The 23,878-nt window shown below is 36.4% G+C and overlaps 1 protein-coding gene across 5 annotated transcripts in view; it reads right to left on the minus strand.

Annotated features, from left to right (window-relative positions):
- LOC116511140 (ELKS/Rab6-interacting/CAST family member 1) overlaps nucleotides 1-23,878 on the minus strand; it is a 158,348-nt gene that overhangs the window by 116,949 nt on the left and 17,521 nt on the right. For 2 of the 5 annotated variants that reach the window (XM_032220979.1, XM_032220982.1), the window contains exons 3-9: nucleotides 19,384-19,800; nucleotides 16,136-16,210; nucleotides 14,953-15,108; nucleotides 13,509-13,601; nucleotides 10,779-10,946; nucleotides 4,774-4,941; nucleotides 577-714 (exon numbers count right to left, since the gene is read on the minus strand). In XM_032220979.1, coding sequence (XP_032076870.1) covers nucleotides 577-714; nucleotides 4,774-4,941; nucleotides 10,779-10,946; nucleotides 13,509-13,601; nucleotides 14,953-15,108; nucleotides 16,136-16,210; nucleotides 19,384-19,800 — 1,215 coding nt within the window. The remainder of the gene's footprint in view (nucleotides 1-576; nucleotides 715-4,773; nucleotides 4,942-10,778; nucleotides 10,947-13,508; nucleotides 13,602-14,952; nucleotides 15,109-16,135; nucleotides 16,211-19,383; nucleotides 19,801-23,878) is intronic. The other 3 variants (XM_032220981.1, XM_032220983.1, XM_032220980.1) reach the window with 2 other exon arrangements.

Below are 23,878 nucleotides of genomic sequence, written 5' to 3' on the forward strand. Positions count from 1 at the left end.
CTGGCAAGGAAACGTTTCTAAACAATGACCCAACAGGTCACTGATTGTTTATGCAAGGGTCTCCAAATTTGGCAACTTTAAGACTTGTGGACTTCCACTCCCAGAATTCTTCAGCCAGCCATGCTGCCTGGGGAATTCTGGAAATTGGAAGTTCACAAGTCTTAAAGTTGCCAAGTTTGGAGACTCCTGGTCTAGTGAGAACCTAAAATTGTTATGCAAGATTATTTTCATTATTTAATGTTAAAGTCATCAAAATCCTATGGACACCAAGATTCCACTTGAATAAACAACCTTGACAATGTCATTATTTCAATTCATTTTTTCCCCTTCGACTTGGAGGAAGGAAGGGGTCTGTTTGTTTCATAAATTTTCCCCTTTTCCTTTATTTTTTAATCATTACCAGGATTAATAACTTTGTATTATATTGTTAATGCCATGGTATGCACTTATAATTTTCTTCATTTCAACCAATAAATTAAAAGAAAGAGGACACAAGAGAATTACTTCTCAAACAAATGTCTACAGGGATGAAGGCAACATCTTTAAATAATGTTATCTCCTTTCCTTCAGACTTACCTTTTCTGCAAGTGCTTCCTCTAGTGTAGTCAAGGCTGTATCAGTGTTGGTGGTATCAGCTTGCAGGGATTTTACTCTTTCTTTCAAACTGCTCATTTGTTTCTCTTTGTCTCTTAGTTGCTCCTGAAGATTCTCAATCTTAAAGGGAAGGACAGGGAACATAAAACTCAGGGACCACAGTTAGGGATCAGAGTTCTCAGTATCCTAATCCTAATTGCTATTCTCATAGCCACTACTCTCTTTGGCCATTATTTCTCATAGATCTCATAGCCACTACTCTCTTTGGCCATTATTTTTATTGTGGTCCTGTGATTCAGCCACAATGTTTGACCTGCAAAAATCCAGACTACCACTAGATACAGAAAGTTCTCCTTGTTGATAACAGTCATTCAGATTTTTTAAGTCCAGACGTTATGCTTCCGAGGTGGCGCAGTGGTTAAATGCAGCACTGCAGGCTACTTCAGCTGACTGCAATTCTGCAGTTCGGCAGTTCCATCCTTCCGAGGTGGGTAAAATGAGGACCCGGATTGTTGTTGGGGGCAATATGCTGACTCTGTAAACCGCTTAGAGAGGGCTGAAAGCCCTATGAAGCGGTATATAAGTCTAACTGCTATTGCTATTGCTATTGTGCAGAATCTAGAGATGGGGCAACAAGGAGGAACACAGGAAGACCTCCGATGCTCTAAGGCTTCTTCTGCCTTTATGTAACTGAACCCAACCCTTTGGCCTCAAGCTCAATTCTGTCTCCAAAAACATGATGCACTTAGGACCCATGCGTGTCTGAATAAGAAAGCACTTTCTTATCATTGCACACCAGAACAAATAGGGCAGTTTCCCCCCTCCCCATGCCATCACTCTGCTAAACAACTAATTTCCACAACACTGTCAAACTATTTAGTAAGGCTGTATTACTATTATTCTTCTCATCTTTCCTATTACATATCTCCTTTTCTACTTATGACTATAACTTTGTTGCTTGTATCTTTAAGATTTATATTGTTTTATTTAGTTTCCTAGTATGATTTATGTTGATTGCTTATTTAATATCCTATGACTATCACTGTGTTGTATCTTAGGATTTATGAGGAATGCATTTTTATGATGACTATGATCATGATTTATCACTTATAGCTTTTATGTACACTGAGGACTCATGCACCGAAGACAAATTCCTTGTGTGTCCAATCACACTTGGCCAATAAAGAATTCAATTCAATTCTATCCCATCCCTATCCCTACCCCTATCCCACTTAACTCTGAATAGAGAAACTAATGGTATCAGAAGTATGGCTTTCAGGAAAGGGTTAGGGTTAGGATTTAGAGGATTTCCTTTCCATTAAAGTTTATGATGTATTTGTCAAGAATTTAAAGTGTTCCAAGGTATTTTGCTGCAGTGACCAACTACTATCTCCCTGGAAGCTACAATATTTTATTAGCCAACTGAACGAACAGTTAATTCAACTGTAGTTAATGTTAAGTCTTACAAACTCATTTTCAGTTCAGTAACTAAACAAGCAGAAGACGAGGGCATGTATCTTTAATCAGTTGGTGGGCTATAATAGAAACATAGTAATAAAAGTAAGTATGAAGGGTCTTCACAGGCATATAGAGAAAGTCTGATCTTAGGATCTGTACCAGCAAGTAAGCGGGAATCTCTACGCTTTTAACACATGTCCCCAAACTGACTTTAATTGAAACATCAATTCTATTTTCCAAGTCAATGATTTATTACAAAGTTCAGAAATCTGTAATACAAATCCACACGGGAAATTCTTCAGAGAATGGCATTTATCATAATTGCATGTGAGAAATGTCTAATCAGCTATTACTGTCCTATTTAATTTTTTGTGGATAGAAAATTAAAAAAAAAAACACAGGAAAAAGTTGTACATACTGATGGAGGGCTGATGGTTGGGCTGTAGGAACCTCAGAAAAGATTACACAAAAGAGATCAGAGAAAAAAATTATCCTTCTGTCTGGAAAAAAAACTGCTGGATGTTTGTGTGTGTGCGCACGCCTTAATTTTAAAAATAAATAGAAGTATGATGTACAATTCAAACCAATAAAATAACAAACTAAAAATGCCATTCAATACAGCCATAAAAATACAACCTCTTTCTAATAGAAATACCTATTTAAATCAGTTTAAAATGTAAAACTGTCTCAGCTATCTAAAAGTAATGGAGACAGTATGCATATTTCATCAATCCATTGTGTCCTCTGTCTCTCTCTTACACACTCTGGGAAGAAGATTAAAGAGGACCTATTAAAATTAGAGTAAAGCTCGTAACATAGGCATACAAGCTCTGTAGGACATTTTAGCCTATAAATCTATTTTATTTCTTGTACAAGCTATCACACTGCTTGTTTTCTCTCAATTAATATTAGCAAGTAGTTCATATAAATAGCAGTCGGGAAGTCTTTCACAGACTTCACTGAAACAGTCTTAACACATTTTTAAGAATGTCAATAATGATTTGGTTCTGTAATGCTTATATATATTAAAATATAGTAGAATGCAAATATAATAACATGAAATAACAGTAAGCAAAAAAAAGCTTTCTGCATGTTTTATATAATTCCTAGCACTCTTACAAAGAAAATCCTGCCCACTTAAACTAATTACTGAATATAATTGATAGGCACTTTAAGATCAACAAAGAGACACTGATATTGATATTCAAATAATGTTTTAATTTAATGAGAATTAGTTAAGTAAAAATGACTAAAGCTTCTTTTTCATTCTACTGCAAGGAAGAGTTACAATACTCAAGAGGTAATCTTAAAACATCTTGTAGCTAAGACCTTGTATGTCTTGATGAAACCATTTTTCCCAGACTTCTCCTGGTTAACTCTAACCATTTATTTGAGGAGACTGGAATAAGAGAAGTGCTACAGAAAGAGAACTGCTCAAAATATCTAGGATCTCTTTATTTATTTGTTCAATTTATATTCCACTTTTTGCTCAATTAAGTATTTGAAGCATAGGTTTCTCCTGATGCTTGAACTATAATTTCATGATTCCTTGCTACTTTAGTCTGTATTATTGAAGAAGGAGGGGTTGTACCCAAATAATCTGGAAGGAAACAGGCTGATTATTATGCAATATAGTTTGAACAATTAGTTTGTTTGATTAGGTTTTTCCCCCCCAAACTAACTGTAACCAGACAACACACTGTTTATATAGACATTGAAACTGTTGCTTTTCTATATGTAGCAAAAATAAAAAAGATATTATACAATATAGTATCATTAGTTCATAAATGTCTAACAAAATTGTAGTTAACTTGTACTTAATTCATGCTTCCATAAGTATTAACTTAGGGCTTTATGTGGTAAGCATCCATAGATTTTTTTTAAAAAATAAAAGCCCCTGTGCTTTGGCCCTATCAAACTATAGTACTTATGCAGCAAGAAAAAATAACAAAATTATCCTGAGATAATCATTTAGTAGGAACTTGATCAAAGAACAAAACAGCTCATAGAATGTTTTCACTGATACTCTCAATTGTGTTGTGAAACAAGTGAGCAGGGAGACACATTTGTTAAAAGTTTCTGCAAATAGAAAATATTCACTCCAGATAAGTATGAAATTACTGCTTCTACAACTAAAGAAATAGAATAGAATAGAATTCATTATTGGCCAAGTGTGATTGGATGCACAAGGAATTTGTCTTTGCTCTCAGTGTACATAAGGAGAATAAAATTCATTCATCAAGAATAAAAAAAATACAACACTTAGTGATAGTCAACGTTACTAATAAGCTATTATTAGTATAAGTATTAAAAACTGGAACAGTTCTAGACTATTATTTGAAAAACCTACATGTGTGATTTGCATAATCTGCATGAAATATCATATATGTTTATGCTGATTGCATAATCATTTTAGCAAGTAATGCAGAATCTGTCACTCCATTAATGAGTGTTACAGTGAATACAGTTGAGGCTAATCAGATGGATATCTTATCCATATATTGATTACAATTCATGTACTGCTTAATTTAGCACAGGAATCATTGTTAATTATCATGGTTTTATAAATAAGTTGATTGGTATAAATATGTTCATTGTTACTAGAGTCAAAGAAGACTCAGTCAAGAGCTTCAGAAAACAACTTTACAGCTGAGGCTAGTGTTACATTCTGGTGAAAATAAAAAAGAGTTCAGTTTTTAAAACAATGTTTGGTAAGCCTACCTTTTTTTGAAGAATGTTAACCTTGCGTTCTTTCACATCAAGCATATCCTTGAGATCATGAATCTCTCCAGCTTGAGTTCCCTTCTCCTCAGCCATCTCTTGAATTTGCTTAGTCTTTTTGTTCAACATTGCCTCCTTCTCTTCCAAGCGCAATCGAAGTGCATCTACCTGAATTCAGTCACATGGGAAAAAAAACCCAGTTTCTTCTCATTAAAATGATTTTAAGCAAGTAAACACTGCTAACAAATAATTGATCTATCCATGTGTACTGTATTTATCTTCTCTTCCTCTCTAAGAATTAGTAAACCGAGAGGGCAGATCTCTCCCTGTTGGACTTGGGGGTTCTCTGTTGCTGTTCCCCACTATAGGGAGAAGGACCTATTTCCATGATGGCGAACCTATGCTGAACTCTGAAGTGACACACAGAGTCATGTCACCTGGCATGCCCGTCGCCCGTTCCTCATCTAGATTTCAGATGCACAGGCAACAATCAGTTGGTCTTTGTGTGTGCAGCAGTGCCGGAACCAGAAGAACTGGTCTTCCATTTTCCGGCATGAGCATGCGTGCTGGCCAGATGATCGGGGTGTGCGCAGCAGTAACCGGAAGACTTGCTGGCATACGCGTGCTGGAAACTGGAAGTTCATTTTCTGGTGTGCACATACCCCCTGGGCAGCTCCTCTTCCTTGTCGCAGCCCAGACGAGCGCGCATGAAGTGCTCTTTTTTTGCACTCGGTGCCGCACGCATGTGCTCCCTTTTTGGCACTTGGTGCCGAAATGGTTTGCCATCACTGACCTATTTATTCAGTCTGACCCAGCTTAGAGTAGTTCTTATAGCTATGGTATATGATTCTGCTGAAGCCACAATTTAAAATGAGCAAGCAATGTTGGCCTTGAATCGGAGACCCACGGAGTCTCTGATTTTCAGATATACCATGGGGAATGAAGGGACAAAAGAGCCATCCATAGAACTGCTGGAGAAAGAGAAGCAACTCCAACTAAGCACAGATAAAGGTCTGTATTAAGGACCAACCTGTGGCAATTTGGGAGGAGGGGAAGGCCTACTTATTTCTTATTGTGTCCGCAGACTGCCACCCAGTGATCATATTTTGGCTGACCAGGTTGCTGCTGGATGCAATTCAAGGTATTGGTTGTCATCTTTCAAGCCCTACATGGCATGGGGCCAGGTTATTTGCTGTAATGGTATCCACATACTCCTGGTCCCCTCAGTGAGGTATTGACCCCTGATAGATCCTAGGAAGCAGTTCCTGGAAAAGTCTTCCCCCAGAAACACGGACAATTCCAGTGTTACTGGGCTTTCATAAGATCATGAAGGTATCCCAGGTATTGGCCAGGGTGCTAATTTGAATACATCAGTGAGGATGTGTAGCATAGGTACTTTGTTTCTTTAATGAGAGGCCTTGGACCTGGATTTCTTTCCTTTTTTTTACTTTTGATGTTTTAAACTGGATAGATAGGCAGCTTTACAAATTTGATTAACAAATAATACATGATGAAGAATTGGTGTTAGAAACTGATTTAGGGATGGAGGTGGTTAAAAAAATAGGAACTTGAGAAAGGAATGACCAAATTCTATTTTTTAAGTTCGTAAGAACAGGGTAAAGTCTCTTATTATACTAGAAATTGGAATAAACCGTATCTTTGAATGTTCTTCTTATCCTGTATGGTACAGTAGTGAATTTTGACTATCAAACTGATGTTCTCTACTATCACTGCAGTTCAGATTCCTTGACAATATAGCTAAATTATTATTTTCTACAGTTTCTTGTGTGTATATCAGGCAAACAGGGATTTATTAGACAGCTGTAATCAAATATACAGGTAAGTTCAAATGGCTGCTAAACAGGAAGTAATTAACTAAGGAATACTTCTCTAATTAGCGGTATACAATGAACGCATGTGCATATATAAAATTCAAATTCAAAATCACAGTGAGTATCCTAAATATTTTATTTAAATATCAAATTACTTTATATGTGCAGAAAAGACAAAACTGGGATGTTAGTAAATATCTTCACATGAGAAAATGATACATTTCTTGGGCACTGAATTCATGTTTCTACACTGAATTGGTAAGGGGTAGGCCAAATAACTGGCATTTTTTTAAAAATCCCAAAACAAACAAAAAGTATTTTAAGAAAACTATTTGGCACAATATTCTTGTAAGCCAAAGGAATCACATGCATAGTAATAAAATTAAATATAGATGAAGCATTTTATTCCAAAATAAATGTTGGTTTATATTTTGCTTTATTTAAAAAAAAATATTCTAAGTTCCTTGGCCTATTCATAAAGCCTCTTTTCTCGAATTCAAACTTGCTACAATATCCTCTCTACCTATTTGCCTTTCCGAATAAACAAGCTCAAGATATTTTGTATTTCAGACCACTGTTACAAAAGTCACTGCCAACTTTAGGCAACTTAAAACAAAACAGACGTACCACATAAAAACATACCACATTTATAAAAAATTATAAATCCAATGGTATCCGTGGTAATCCATATCACTGATTCATAAATTACCCCAAAGAAATTCATTATATGCAGAAAACATATTGAATTTCTTGGCCACTGGCAAATGAGAAACATACTGGCAGCTGTTATTAATTCATGTTCTCTCTGAAGATACATATTTATGTACTAAATAACAGAAGCCCATATTGCTTTAAAGGCCAAAAAAGTATATATTTTTGGGACCACAAAATAATTTGTAATAAAGATTTAAGAAATGTCATCTCCATTCCTTATACCATTACAGACCATTTTTTTATTATTATGCTTCACAGAAGCTCTCTCCATTTAACTTTCACCATACAATTTCCTGTACAGTTTTTGTTTTCTCTTTCAGACTCTTTGTAGAAATATTCAGTAAGAGATTATACAAAGATTGTCTTAGCCCTCCTCAAACTGCTAAATGGCTAGGTTTTTAATTAGGTAACTGCAAATTGTTAGGCTAAACGTTTAAAGGACACTGTAAATTTTGTAAATCAAATTAATGTTAGGAAAAAAAAGCATTTTTAATAATAATATAAATTAATGGGTAAAAATATCCTGAAATTTAAAATTTTGTCAATTTAGGATGTTTCAACTTTCAGAACCAAAGCAGTGAATTATTTAACTGCTAAGAAAGAATTCAACTTACAGCTATGAAAATGATCATTTCGTATTTTGCAAACTGTTTCCCAATTAGGTATTTGCAATCTATGTAATCTTATTCTGATGATTCTAACAGAAGACAAATTTTAATAACTAATATACTGGCGCCCTCTTATGGCTAATATATATAACTTTAGTTAGCCATAAGGAAGCAATTACACACACAAACATAGACAGACACAAATATACATATACAGTTATTTAATGTTTATATTGAACATTTCCCATTTAAAAATGTAATGGAAGTTTTACCAACACCTATACGTATTATTTTCAGTACACATGGTCTGCTAGAACGTATTTTTCATCTATGGCAAACAAATACATTCCAAAGCAACATTTTAGCCAATGGCAATACCACTGTTAGAGTAAAAGCCACAAGAATGCTTGATTTCCCCCCTTATATTTAATATATTGATATATTTAAAACATAGAACCAAATAACCAATTCCCTGTCATTCATTTTTCAATGTCAAGTTTAAAGGACTTTTGTAAATAAACTTCTCTCTTTTAAAGACCGGAATCCTAATCAATGAAATTGATAACTTTATGTGTACCGTTTACTCATACCAGTAGTCCTCAACTTATGACTATTTATATAATGATGATCCAGAATTACAATGGCCTCAGAAAGAGTGCTTTATAGCCTATAAAGCACTCCAGGTCATTGCAAAATGTTTCCCCCACACAACTCAAGGTCATATGATTAGGATCCAGGTGCTTGGCAACTTGTTAGCCCTTGCTGAATGGTGGAGAATCAATATTGAGGGATGAGAAAGAGCTTCTAGAGTTTGTCACCCGCTACAAGTGATCATGTGACTAATGTTTTCTGCCACCTTCCCTAGAATGTCAGTGCGAAAGCTGCCAGATAAGGTTGCAAGCTGCTGTCTCCTGCCTAGAGGACTCTCTCTCATCTTTGGGGTTGGCTGAAAGAGCTGCTTTCCAAGGACAGCTTAAGTCCTTGGAGGGCATTGAAATGGTGTGTGTGTGTGTGTGTGTGTGTGTGTGTATGTGTGTTCCTGCACCCCACTGAAGGAATTTGCTTCCATGCATGGAAGGGAGCTGAACTCCTTCGATGGAGTCCAGAAATGGGGTCCGAAATCCTTCAGCTTTGTTCTTGCATCCCCATGAAGGAGTTCCTTACCATGCACAGAGGGAAGCTGAGTTCCTTCAGCGTGCAGCTCTTTCAGTCAACCTCTAGAGCCGTGATGGTGAACCTATGGCACATGTGCCAGAGGTGGCACACAGAGCCTTCTCTGCTGGAATGCGAACCGTCACCCCAGGTCAGATCTCCGTAGCGTTTCTTTTGTGAGCTTCTGTTTCCCTGCAAATGATGAAACAGAAGCTCACAAAAGAAAAAGATCTCACCTCTTGCTGCGCTGGCGGTGTTGGGATACCCCGCCTCCCACCAGCCAGCTGGTCTTTGGGTCTCTGCTGTGCATTTGTGCATGTCCTGTGCATGCACACATGTGTTGCGCATGTCCGCACATGCAAGCATTTGCATGCGCGCACCTTTCAGTGTGGGCATGCACACGCGCAGTTTGGGCACTCAGTGTCTAAAAGGTTCGCCATCACTGCTCTAGACAAAAGAGTTAGATGAAATCCAAGCAGAGTCAGCATGGTAAGGGAGACTCTGGGAGATTCGGCACAAGAGTGTCTCTTTGCTCGTGGGTTGAAAATCCTGCTTGGATTTTGGCAGGGAGGATTTTCATCTCCTGAGCTGAACCTTACAGGATCTCCTGTATCCCCAAGGAACCCCATGGTTCTTATTCCAGCTGCTTAACAATCCGTACAATTGCTTAGCAACCACAACCAAGAGTGCCAGGATTGTGGTTGCTGAGCGAAGCAGTTAATGTGTCAACTCGCTTAACTTCTACTTCACTCAATGATCCACATTCTGGTCCCAACTGTGACCATGAATCAAGCACTTCCTGCATTTGTAAATAAAAGATAAAGCAGCATACAGCCAAGACTTTAAAATGTTGCACAGAACTGGAAAAGCAATAGCGAAAAATGTTCAGCACTGTATTTGTATTGGTTCTGACATATTTAATTACAAGACTGACAGCAAGTTGCAAATTAAAATGATCTCTTTTCCAATGTGAAAGCATTGCATATTTCTTTCAGTGTCAATTCTAAATGTCTTATATGAGCAATTAAATTAAACAGCATTTGTCTTCTACTACGACCTGAAATGAGGATTTGGAACACAATAACACAATCTGATTGAGAGGAAGCTAACTAATGACGCTTAATTTCAGTGCAGATATAAACAAGTTTAATAGCTGATAAACAGGACAGAGTGTCTTGTACGCTAATTAAAGAACACAAAATAGAGGTAGGAATGGAGAGCCAGTTTTAACTCTGGATGAAAATAAACTATTTCTTCTCACTGGGACCTAAATGATCACATCAGGAAAGGTAAGCTTATGGATGATAACAAATGATAGATTGCCCTCATTTAATATCAATAATTGAGACTGGAATTTCCGTTTAATAAAAACTAAGATAATTATCAATATTCAGGGATCACAGAGATCTAGAGTTTGTCACCAGCTGCAAGTGATAAACAATGGGAGATAACTATTATCTTCATACTATGTTTATAGATTAACTAGTGGGCACTGCTGAATAGACCATATTCTCTGTTTTCTCAATTCTTTCTTATGATTTAAAGAGATATTCAAGTTTGGAACTAGGAAATCACAGATTTTCCTTGAAACTTTAGAAGAACTGAAGGGGAAAAAACAGAAGGAATGCACATTCCACAACCCAACCCAATAATTCCATCATCGTGAAGAACTCCCCAGTATTAGGGATATGTTTGTTACCTCTGTTTGTAGGATGGCAGCTCTCTGTTCCTTTGCTGTGAGGGATTCCTTGAGTACATCAATATGTTGCTTACTATCAGAAAACTGGTTTGTGAGGGTTTCCAATTTTGTCTGTAAAGCCAGCAACTCTGTATCTTTCCGGGATAGTTCCTGCTTCACTTGACCAATCTATAGGAAGAACCAAGTATGAGAATGTGTGTTATCAAATGGCAAGAATGCATTCAAAAGCATTATGGAAATTGCTTCATTCCAGTTTAGCACCACATTTCCAGCAATTTCAAAGGTACGGCATCAAGCCAGCTCAAGGAATCTGAATAAAGGAATAATAAACCTAAAAAAAAGCATGCTTTTGTGTATGCTTAAAGAGTTTTTGAGGAAAAGAGACTAAAGCATTCCTAAAAGAAAACTCCTTGATAGGAAGATCATAAGACTATAAAGTTGCAGTAAACAGCTTCTCTTATAACCACTAGCCTCACAATTGTGAAAAGCCAAAATTGAAAAAGGCCCAAATACCAAGGAAATTAGTTGTAGCATAAGATTTTTTTCTTTGAGCATTCAAAAGTGAACAGCAGGAAAAGAAATCCTGGTTTTTAGTGAGCGGGAATTGTTCAGATGAAAACTATCACTAGAAGATATTACATGTCTGCATTATTATTACCCTGTTTCCCTGAAAATAAACCTCCCCGGATAATAAGCCCAACCGGACTTTTGAGCACATGCGCTAAAATAATCCCTCCTCGAAAATATTGCAACACAGCAGGTGACCACGCTCATCGCCTCCTGCACCTCAAAAATAAGACTTCCCTGAAAATAAGGCCAAATGCTTATTTCGGCAGTCAAAAGAAAATAAGACCCTGTCTTATTTTCGGGAAACATGGTACTTCACATCTTTTTTCACTTTAGTTTTATACTCTTCCTCAGACCTCAAGAGATGCAAGATAAAATATAAATGTAAACCAGAGCAACATACACGGGCAAACACAGTTTCAGTTCATTTTCAAGGTTATTTTCAAGGCTTAGAGATAATAAGCTACTAGTTGAAGCGTAGCTAAAGCCTTATAATATGCTGGCCATCTTTCAAAACCTTATGTGAAAATGGCAAAATCTTGCTAGATTTCATACAAGAACATTAAAATCTCATGAAATTTCATGCAGTAAAATGGAGCAACAAAGTCAATATCTGATGAAGATTAGCAATCTCAATTCATTCCATCATTTTGGGTAAAATCTTTTGAGGGCAAAATATGCTTTCATATCTGTGGGTATCATATTGCTGACCCCAGCCCATGGAAGGAATTTAAATAATATACAGTAAGTCTTTTTATCCTTTATTATGCTTCCAGCTCTTTAAAAACATATTTAGTTCTACAGTAATAGTAACATCAAGATGCCAAAAAGAGTATTTCCTCTTCCTTTGTTATAAATACTATCTATACCTGATCTTAAAGACAGGTGTAACTTCATTTTTGCCTTAAGACCTAACTTTTTAAGATAAAAAACACAATAGTTTCCTATTTCCTACACAACATGACAACTAGGTAAAATTTATAGGAAGATACAAAGTTCAGAAACCTTCAAAATCAAAAAATCAAACTTCTCAAACACACAAATGTTGGTGTAGCGGTAAAGGTGCTGGCCCAGAAACCAGAAGACTGTGAGTTCCAGACCTGCCTGAGGCATGAAAATCAGCTGGGTGACTTTGGGCTAGTTGCTCTCTATTAGTCCAACACACCACAAAGTTTTTTGTGGAAAATAGGAAGAGGAAGGAGTATTACCATATTTTTCGCAGTATAAGACGCACCTTTCCCCACTCCAAAAAGAGGGTGAAAATCTGGGCGCGTCTTATACACTGAATACAGCATTTTTGGTCTCCTGAAACCCCACCCCCTTCACCAAAATGGCTGTGCAGAGGGTTTGGGAGGCCTGCAGAGTGCAAAAACTTCTTTTTTAATTAGCCTCTTCAAAATCGAGGTGCGTCTTATATTCCGGTGCGTCTTATAGTCTGAAAAATATGGTAAGTATGCTTGCTGCATTGAGGTACTTATAAAATAATAAAGATGGGATTTAAAACAAACAAAAAAAACTCTACAAAACCTTTTTCCACCTGTAAAGGAGTCCAGAATGGATTCAAGACCACAGATTAACTCATACATTTTCAAATGGTAAAATCCCTCTTTTAGATATATATCAGAGAATTGCATTTTACTAGAATTAGAAATTGAATTTGCTGCATACAATAAATCATAGAAACTATGGAAGACATCAAATGTGCCCATGCATGATATGTAAAAAGCATCATTCCAGAAAGTTCAAGCAACACAAGGTTCATATTTGTGCCCCTAACAGCGCATTAAAACTATGCAACCTTATTAAAACAAGATTACCTCTGCTAGCTCAAATTAGAACACGCAGGCTCTACTATTCGTTTCAAAAACTTCATACATGCATCTCAAAGATACAAATCATGCTGTGACAATTTCCTTTCATATTCTGTCTAAGCGCTAAGATTACAATGCATGCAACTGGAGTGATCTTTTAAGCTGAGCAACTAATATTGGGTGTTCAAAGGAGTAGATTATACATTGTAATATATCAACCAGGTGTGAATGAGGACAGATGCAGAACTGTTAGTTTTCTTGCTCTTTAGCATTGCAGAGGGTAAAGGAAGGAAAGTAAGCCATCCCAGAAAGCTAAGCAGAGCGGTGCCGTATAAAGAAACTTCAATCTTACGGCAGAGACCTCTGTCTGGAAATCGGCCACTTTTTTTTTCAGTTCCTCCCCTTGAACCTCTTTGGTATTTAGCTCTTCCTTCAGTTGCTCTACCTGCCACGACATTGTTAATTCTTTTACATTTAGAGCAAAATATTTTCCTCTTAACCTGCTGCTACTTGAACGCAAAGCGTAGTAAACATATAAAACAGCTAGCAGACCCACCATGATTAAACACCAGTTTCTCAGAATAACTACTTTCCCCTAAACTCATATTGCAACAACTATCGTACTTCACACATTTTTAGATGACGTCATGTAAAACATGCCTATCAATCCTTGGTATTCTGGTGATCTGGTAATTTTTATCACACTTTATCTCCTCTTTATAGACTACTGTGATGCGTATTATTACATGATGCTGCTGTTGAAAACAAACTGGAAACTGCAGTTGATCCAAAATAAGGAAACAAGATTGCTAAAGTGCTTTTCCATTTATATTACACTGTATTTGCTGCATTTGTACCCAGTCCATTTCTAGATTTAATGCAGAATCACCCATTAGAATGCTTTTGGGAAGACCTATTTTTTTGGGGTGCTTTCATTAAGCGATGAGAGACAGATACCTTCCAGGGAGCACGTGATGGCACTTCAGCTATAGAATTACTAAATTGTGCCCCTCCCGGGAGTCTTAGATAGATCTTTTTGGCATCAAGTAACCATATTATTCACCCATGTCTTGTAAACAATAATCTTGTAAAAAAAACTTTTTGGATTTTCTAGTTGGCTTCCTTTCATTATTTTCAGCTCAGTTTAATATTTTAATCAGAACCATATCAATTGATTGGAAGCTACATAAATAAGACAAGTAAATCTATGCTATGCATTTTGATCTGATTACTCTAATGCCCAAAGGTAATTAGCATATAAGCAACTATAACGCAGACCCCAATTTCATCATTTTTCAAAGAAAGCCCAGGGTGTTTCCTCCTTTTTCTCTGACATTAAGCAGACTTTAAAAACATTTATATTGATCAGCATGGGTAATGCATGGCCACTTGTAACCTTTTGAGATCTTTTACTCTTATGTGTCTGAAATTTCAAAGTCATCATTTTCTCCAAGATACTTTGTTATATCATGGACAGTTGTTTACCTTCATTTATGCAAATGTCCCTTGAGTATTTTACCAGAGCATGAACAATACACAGTTTTATTTAATTGTGTTGACGCAATTCAATTTTCCTAAATTGGTTTCTACATCTTAAATCAAATTTGGTTCACCAATCTAAAATTACAGTTACATAGATTTACAGCTTTGCTTAAGTATTTTCACTTAATTTGAAAGAACTCTAGTAGAGAAGATAGATCACCAATCCTTTATAATATTCTGTGATTTAATGAATGACTTTGGGTTTTTTTGGAAATTGTAAGCTATTTTTTTAACATAGACGGTTTAGTTATTACCTTGTTTTTCATAAATTTGGAATGGCTACGATACACCTCCATTTGTTTAATTTCTTCTTCACGTTCCTCTGTGCTGAGGGCACCATTTGATTTCAACATTTGGATTTCTTCTTCTAAATCTCGGAGTCCACGTTCCATAGAAGAAATTTTAGAATCCTTCAAATACATGGAACAATGGTTTAGTTTCCTCAAAAAATGCCAATATTTTGCTAACAACATTTGAGTTAAGGGACTATGTCTGAGAAACCTCTCCCTGTAGTATTATTGTGCTATACATAATTTTTAACTGCAGCATGTAATCAAATAAGCATCTACAGTTTAACCCAAAGGTGTTTTTTCAAAAGGCAACTGGACTTTTTGGTTTTTTGAAGATGTTTTGATTCTCATCCATGAAGCTTCTTCAGTTCTGACTGAATGGTGGTGAATGGAAGGATTCAGAACTGAAGAAGCTTCTTGGATGAGAAGCAAAACATCTTCAAGGGAAAAACAAGAAAGTTCAATTACCTTTTGAAAAAAATACCTTTGGGACAACCTTGACCTGGATGACTGAAAATCTCCACAGACATCTACAATTTAAAAAGAAAACAGATATACAGTAATGGAAAGTGGCATTTTGAACCCAGAAATAACACAGGGAATACACTGAGAACTTGGAGGCAAATAAGAAAAAATCCTTCAACAGAAAAACATTTACATCTCAGCAACACGGTCAGAAGTATTTATCTGTACATTCAATGAAAATAGCTATGCTGACATACAAGACCTTTCAAAAGGAATGGAACATCATCTAGAAAAAAATGTACTATTTCTTAATTTTTTTCTGTAATATTTTTCTTCTGTTTCAAATATAACAATTATTTCCTTGTTATTGAAACTATTTTATATTAAAGTTCTTCCTATGAAATGAACAATTATCTAGAATATATAACAAAATAGGAATACATTAAAAGAATTAATGATGCCAAGTATGACAATAGGTAAAATAGAGCTATATCATTTCATAAACATTATATAAACCAGATATAAATAGTTCTGCACATTTATACAATACTCTTAAAATTCTCCTGACAATAGCAGAGGTGCTAAAAAGGAATCAGTGCATTGTACAACATGTCAGAGTGAAAATTCAAAAAATAAAAAGAGAAAAACGATTCCATTTGATAGAAAAAATGGTTTCTTTTACCTTCATTTCTATAACAGTCTGTAAAGCTTTAGTTTTGGCAGAATCAGGAGCATTTTCAAAACGACGGTGCATCTCCTGTTTTAAGAAGAAGAAATATTAAGTAGGTACCTAAACACAACAGCATCAAACATCTGGGATTCACAGAAAAAGTATTATAGGTAAACAATTCCACTTTTTTTCCTGGTACAGCTACAGTTATTATTATTTTTTAAACAAACAAGAAACAGCTACAGTGAACTTCCATGCCAATAATTTTCCGCAAAAAAGCATACTCAAAAAGTAATAGCTAAAGGAACTTTAAAATTTTTAAATACCTATTAGCAATGATCTTATCAAACTTTCGTCTTCCAGAAGGACAAAATACTTGGGGAAAAACAGGATTAATAAATAAGAGCAACAATCTGCTATGTATTCAACAAGCTGATAAAGCATCTGTGCCAGCAATACTCCTACATTCCCAGAGTAGCAACCACCTAGTTACTGATGACGACAGCTCTTTCCACAGTGATAACAAGGAACTGTTCATCAAAACAATTCAAGTGCAGCTGACGTAAGTGCTCTGTAGTTAAAGGTAAAGGTTCCCCTTGCACATATGTGCTAGTCGTTCCCGACTCTAGGGGGCGGTGCTCATTTGTTCGAAGTCGAAGAGCCAGCACTGTCCAAAGATAGCAATAGCAATAGCAGTTAGACTTATATACCGCTTCATAGGGCTTTCAGCCCTCTCTAAGCGGTTTACAGAGTCAGCATATCGCCCCCACAGTCTGGGTCCTCATTTCACCCACCTCGGAAGGATGGAAGGCTGAGTCAACCTTGAGCCGGTGAGATTAGAACCGCTGAACTGCAGATAACAGTCAGCTGAAGTGGCCTGCAGTACTGCACCCTAACCACTGCGCCACCTCGGCTCCTAAGATGTCTCTGTGGTCATGTGGCCGGTATGACTAAACGCTGAAGGTGCACAGAACGCTGTTACCTTCCCACCAAATGTGGCTCATATTTTTCTACTTGCATTTTTACATGCTTTCAAACTGCTTGGTTGGCAGAAGCTGGGACAAGTAACGGGAGCTCACTCCATTACACGGCTCTAGGGATTTGAACCGCCAAACTGCTGAATTTTCTGATTGACAAGCTCAGCGTCTTAGCCACTGAGCCACCACATCCCTGCTCTGTAGTTAAGAAGGAGCAAAATGAAAATGCCTGGACTAAAACACTAGAAACTGTTTTGCACTAGACCACAATTATTCTTGGATTAGAATAATGACAAACAAATCATGCACTCTTTTTCTTCCCATTTTTATAGTAATTTTCATAATGAAACATCCAGAAATATTAAATCACATTAAATATTAGCATAAAGTATTAAATATATGTGTAGTGTAAGCATTAAGACTAAAGGGAAAAAAACTAGAGAAGAGTAAAAAGTGCAAGGGGGAGAAAAGAAAAAGAAAAGATCTAATAAAAGACAGAAAAGAAATATATAAAGAAGTGGCCTCCAAAATTAATTACAAGTAGAAACAACTTTAATGACTCTTCAGCACCTCTAAGGTTACAAACATTTATCTCATCATCTCTTACCTCTGAACAAATCCATAAAACATTATCTTTCAATCCTGGTGTTAGTTGAAAATCTATTCAGGAGCCAGGAGTAACATGTCTTATTTTATTCTTGATCAAATAAACCAACTTTATATTCCTTCATTGTACTTTTGGACTCTTTAGTTCATTTAAATATTGTTGTACACTTTCATTTCTTCTTTGTCCTATCACAAAGAATTCTTCAAAGCTTTAAGAAGCCTATTAGAGCCGAGGTGGCGCAGTGGTTAGGGTGCAGTACTGCAGGCCACTTCAGCTGACTGTTATCTGCAGTTCAGCGGTTCAAATCTCACCGGCTCAAGGTTGACTCAGCCTTCCATCCTTCCGAGGTGGGTGAAATGAGGACCCAGACTGTGGGGGCAATATGCTGACTCTGTAAACCGCTTAGAGAGGGCTGAAAGCCCTATGAAGCGGTATATAAGTCTAACTGCTATTGCTATTGCTATTTTGTAATTTTCAGTAGAAAATTATTCAAGTCACTTTCCTGGTTTGTAATGTACCTTTTCTAAAACATTCTCTTAGACTGTAAGTTGTAAATCCACTTTCAATATCATCTCTATTTTGTCAGATATGTTTTTTCTACATCTAACATTTCTTTAATAACATATTTTGGATACAGTCTGTTCAGAGAAGCAGACCCCACTACTGACATTGTTGATATTGAGTTATTTTCTGATTCCATTCTTCAAAAGTCTCCTTCAATATTTTTATTGTTAGACTGTTCAGTACCCTCTTACATACCTGTATACCTCCCATAGAGCTGTCAGATTTCCTTACATAATTTGACTTTAATTTGCTGTAAATATGATTTTAATCTACGAAAGAAATTTGGAAAGCAAGTTTTATCTATAAGAAAGCCTCTGAGCGTTATATGATGTCTGATTTTGTTTATATGAATATGTTCTGTCCAAAATAACTGAGCTGTTTTGCCTTAAATTTATAAATTTAACCATAAAGTTATATGAAAATCAATGAAGAATATAATGCTTACTCCACTTGAAACATGATGCAAAACAACAAATGGTTTCAAACATCCTTTATAGTAAAGTAATTGTTTTTATGGAAACTATAGAACTGTCATTCTTTATTGTTGCCCAGATTTCTGGTTTTCTAAATAGAACTAGACAATCATTTACAGCTTCCCAGTAAAGTCAAATAAAAGAATAATGTACAGATTGTGGTGATTCAGGTAGGTTCTATTTATAAACACACAGAATAGATTTGCTGTTATATAAGGATAGGATAAATTCCTGATTGCTCCCAGTATTTTTCTTGCTCAAAAATGAACTCCTAAAGAACAAAAAAGTAAAGTTCATAAATATGTTGCTTATTTTGTTTTTAGACATGTTCTTAACTCATACCCTCTCCATGTCTGAATCCAGGTGGAAACATAAATGGATATTCACAACCCAAAACTTCAAATTTCAGCTTCCAATTTTTTTTTGATACTTTTGATATTATTCCCAGATACATCCACAACTTCCTACACACAAAATTTATCAAATGATATGTGAGGTCAGAATAAGTTTAGATTCCAGACTAAGATGTCTGTTGCTTTAAACTGGTTAGAAAAATCTGCAAGTGCTTGCTCCTATCAAAAGATAAAAGAAGAAGAAAAAGAACTGGGCAAGATTAGATGGATTATGTGAATAACTCACTTCTCTGAGCAAGCTGCTCTCCTTTTCCTTTTGCTCTAGTAAGGTTTCCAGGTGATGAACGTGCATTTCGGCCTCTGCCAACCTTCGTGTGCGTTCATGATCTTCCTCGGTGGCTTTTGCAGACAATCCCTTGCTCTGCAGCATTTCCAGTAACTTTTTAATGGACTCATCACGAGCATTTAAGGTCTGTTTCTGAGTCTCGATGCGCAACTCCATTTCTTCCAGGGTTTTGCGCAGCAAGAAGAGTTCCTTGGCTTGACGCTCATGCTCGGTGTGAAGTCGTTGGAAGTTTTCTTCTGTTAGCTCTGTCAGAAACGGTTCACTGGATCTACTGCTGGTGTCTTGCTGGAAAAGTTGGTTCAGGTCCCTCTGGATCCTCAGCTCGTCCTGAAGAGCTTGAATCGTCATCTGCATATGCTGAGAAATAAACATCCGAATCAGTGATCACTTCAGTAAGAAGAAATTCAATACAGATTTATGACAGAGAATATAAATATACAATGTTGTTTCCCAAAATATTTTAGACATCCCTTTCTTTAAAACAGATGGCCCATGGAGTTGGGATCCCCTGCCATAGAGTTGTATTTGCAGAAAAGCTGTATAGGTGGTGCACCTGCTTCTGAAAGTATCATACATATCTTGTATGAATGCAAACAATATTCTGGGGACATGGATATTTACTTGGAATTCTGTTTAAAAATTAAGAAATATTGATTGGGATAATCAGGATAAAGAGTCATACCTCTTATAGGGAGTGAATTTGCATATTACTAGAAAGGCTGCAATTTTCATATCAAAGGCCATTATGAAGAAAATAGCTTACCTACCCTGTTTCCCTAAGAATAAGACCTCCCCAGATAGGAAGCCCAATCGGGCTTTTGAGCGCATGTGCTAAAATAAGCCCTCTCCTAAAATATTTAAACACATGCTCAGCCTACCCCCACCATTTCCTGGGGGAGAAGGGGGGAACATGCCCCAAGCGCCCCACATACACCTGGCATCCCCGTGGAATGGCCTCAAGGGGGCCACTCCTGCAAATCCTAGCTACCACGCCCCTTCTCTTAGTGGCGGCTGCAAAAAAGCAGCAGGCACAGTGATCTTAGGGCTGGCAAGAATGTATCAGAAACACAGACAGAACTTCCAGCCCTCTCTGGACCAGGTGATCAATGGGCCGTGGGCCAAGGTTAAGAGGCCTCCTGAATAATCAAAAATAATAAGACCTTCCTGAAAATAAAGCTAAGTGCTTGTTTTTTTTGGGGGGGGGGGAGTTCGGGGAAACATGGTAAAACAAATTGAGCATGAATATGTTTTACTGTGTTTTGTGAATTCTTTGGAGAGCTTTTTGATATGGTCAGGTGTTTACTCAATAAAAAATATTGTATATTGTGTTCAATATAGAACAATTGACTAGAATATCTAAAAAAGGACAGATGTCTAATAAGGCTATGATACTATAGACTTTTACATTAAAAAGTTGATTTTAAAAGTACTCTATTGCTAAATAATCTCAAAGGCAGTAGAGTAAAAAAAAGATTAAAAATGTTTACAGATAAGTAGCTTGTCAGTAGAACATTTCTCAGCTCGATTAGGTCAAGCAAAGAACATTTTGTTCATGTCTACATGAATAGAAAATAGTCAAAATAAACCCAAGGAACAGAAGTATGCCACATAGGAAAGAACAGAAACACCTTGGTATCAACATATTTTATTAGATTCCTAGAACAGAAAAATCTTTTTTTTTTGGGTTTATGAAAGCAAATAGGAAAAGATATTCTAATGCTATCAAAAAATAAAAATACAATTTCACGTGCTGGAACTAACTGTTTGAATAGCTATGTTAGCAAGACCAGATATAATTTCTTCCAATGAAATCTACCATAAAACACACAATGACTTGATAAAACAGGAAATATTATTTTTTACTGATATTGACATTTGAGTCTTGTCTTTCTAATGAATAGCATCTTAGAAGTTTAAAATAAAAAACAATAGATTCAACGTGTGATAAAAAATAATTACAAAGTGTAATAAAATGGTAATAGCATTAACTGCTTAGTCTACAAAATTACTGAACAAAACAAACCAACTTTAGCAGGTGACAGCCTACCAGAAACAGGAATTTATAATATAGTACCATCCATAGACGAGTCGTACATGGTTTATGGACAATTAATGTGGTGAATGAAACAATTCTATCTCTTGTTTTTTAAAAACAAGTGTAAATCTGGTGACTTCTCCATTAGCTTCACTATCAAACACATTTTATTTCAAAGACAGCTATAGCAATAAATATGCAATCACATATGCCAATATAGTGTATCAAGACTCACGAAACAGACTAAAGGCACAACTGCTTATTAGAAATGTACAATGACTAACATACTTACAAATTGCTGGAAGAATAAAAAGTCATCTCAAAAAAAGACAGACGTTGAGGAAACTGACAGAATTTGAAATATTTATAAAAAAAATCAAGCTCACTTGTCAGGGTGTATATATAAATTGATTGAACTACAAAACAGATGGGATAAATTAAAACTGTATGATAAAGTAGATGCAAATCTTCAAAAGAAATACAACTAGTCTTTGACTTATGACTGTTCACTCAGTGACCGTTTGAAATTATGAGGGAGCTGAACAAAGAGGTTTAGGAGGGGCCTGTTGAAAATTACAGCCGCTGCAGGACCGCTCCAGTCATAGGAATAAAATTTACGCACTTGGCAATCCACCCACTTTATGACCGACTGAAGGGATGCTACAGTGCACCTGTGTATCTTTCCCCCATACCAGCCTGCTAGGTTCTTCCAGGTTTGGGGCCTGCATCTCATCACGCTGGTTCCCCCATCCTCCTCCTCCTCGTGTCTTGGGGATGTACCTTTTCTGTAGATCTCCTTCAGAAAGCAGCTGAAAGCAGCCTTCTGACACCAAGGCTGTGTCACCATCTCAGACTTGAGCACCATTTTGGGACTGGCTGCAATGAATTGCGGCTGTTCCAACATGATGCCCACTTCTGGGATGACGTCATACAGCTGCCATCATGCATAGGGAAGAGGCTGAGGGGTGAAATAGCTGGCTCTCCTTTCTGAACGTGATCTACAGATAAGTAGAATTCCAGAAAAAAATATAAATGGATATCAGCAGAATTTATTAAAACATATTCTGATGGCAGCAAGAACAAATTTGGCACAACACTGGAAAAAAGAAACTTTGCTGATGATGTCAAATTGGAGGACCAAAATTGGGGAACATGCAGCAATGGCTTCATTGACGATGTATATCCATAACAGAAGTTTAGCCAGCAAAAAAAATTCCCCACTATATTATATCAGCAGAGAAAATTTAGACATTTGGAATATTAATTCAAATATATGTAGCAATAATCTTTAATGTTTAACATAAATGTTTAATGCTTAACATCTCTCTCTCTCTCTCCCTCCCTCCCTCTCTCTCTGTTATTTCTCTGGAGAAATAAACAAAAAGAAGGGAAATGTGCTACCGGAAAGCTTCCGTATATTTTTATTTATGTATTATTAATACTTATAATTTATACTTGTTATTCAACTTCTATCCAATGTGAGATTTTTTTTCCTTTGCATTTCCTTATTGTAGTAGTAATAATAATGCTAATATTAATAATATCATTTTGAAAAACAAATGGTTCTCTCTCTTACTTTTCTTCAACTAGACCTACACCTCAATTGGGAGAGAGAGACACTGAAATGTATGTAAGTACAGAAAGTATTTGTATGATATCATTTACTTTACTCAAAATTCCCTGAAATTTGCCCGCATGATCCTTAAATTTGCATACTTTAAGATTTCCATGCAGGAGCTTCCCCCTACTTTGAAACAAACCAAACTTTTTTTTAAAGTGTTCTTTGGTGAAGTGACTTGTGCAAATGTATCGGGGATTTGCACTTTTTCATATTAACATATTTCTTTCCATGCAACGATTCACTATAGCTACTAAAGTAGTTCAGTGTGATTAAAAGAAATAGCTTTTTGTATTGTTGAATGACTAAAATACTTTCCTCCTCAGCTGATTCTCTAAAATTCTTTGCTCTCTAAGCATGACCTTAAAAAAGCAAAGCTCTGCTGGCTCCATCTATCTTTAACCGCATTCAAGCTTTCCAACACACTCAGATTCATATCCAATATTGATCAAGGCTGGAGACAGAGATATTTGGTAGGTGGGATTTTCATCTTTTCTCTAACCGCAATGAAATAAAACATGTGCACGAATGTACTCACAACTTGCTCTGTGGTTTTATACAAACATGTTTCCAAAGGAAAGAAATCTCTGTGTTCTCCCCTATCCGCTCCAGAAAGTATGAGCTACAACAAGACAGAAACGGACCACAATGCAACAACAGTCAAAGAAAGCCGAAACAATCTCTTGAAAGGATTGATCTCAATGCAGACACACGCAGAAAAAAATTCTCTGTTCCCAATATCACATTACTTTCCAAAAGTCATAAATCTCAGCAAGGGTTTT

Source organism: Thamnophis elegans, chromosome 7 (assembly GCF_009769535.1).
Source record: "Thamnophis elegans isolate rThaEle1 chromosome 7, rThaEle1.pri, whole genome shotgun sequence".
Taxonomy (NCBI): Eukaryota; Metazoa; Chordata; class Lepidosauria; order Squamata; family Colubridae; genus Thamnophis; species Thamnophis elegans.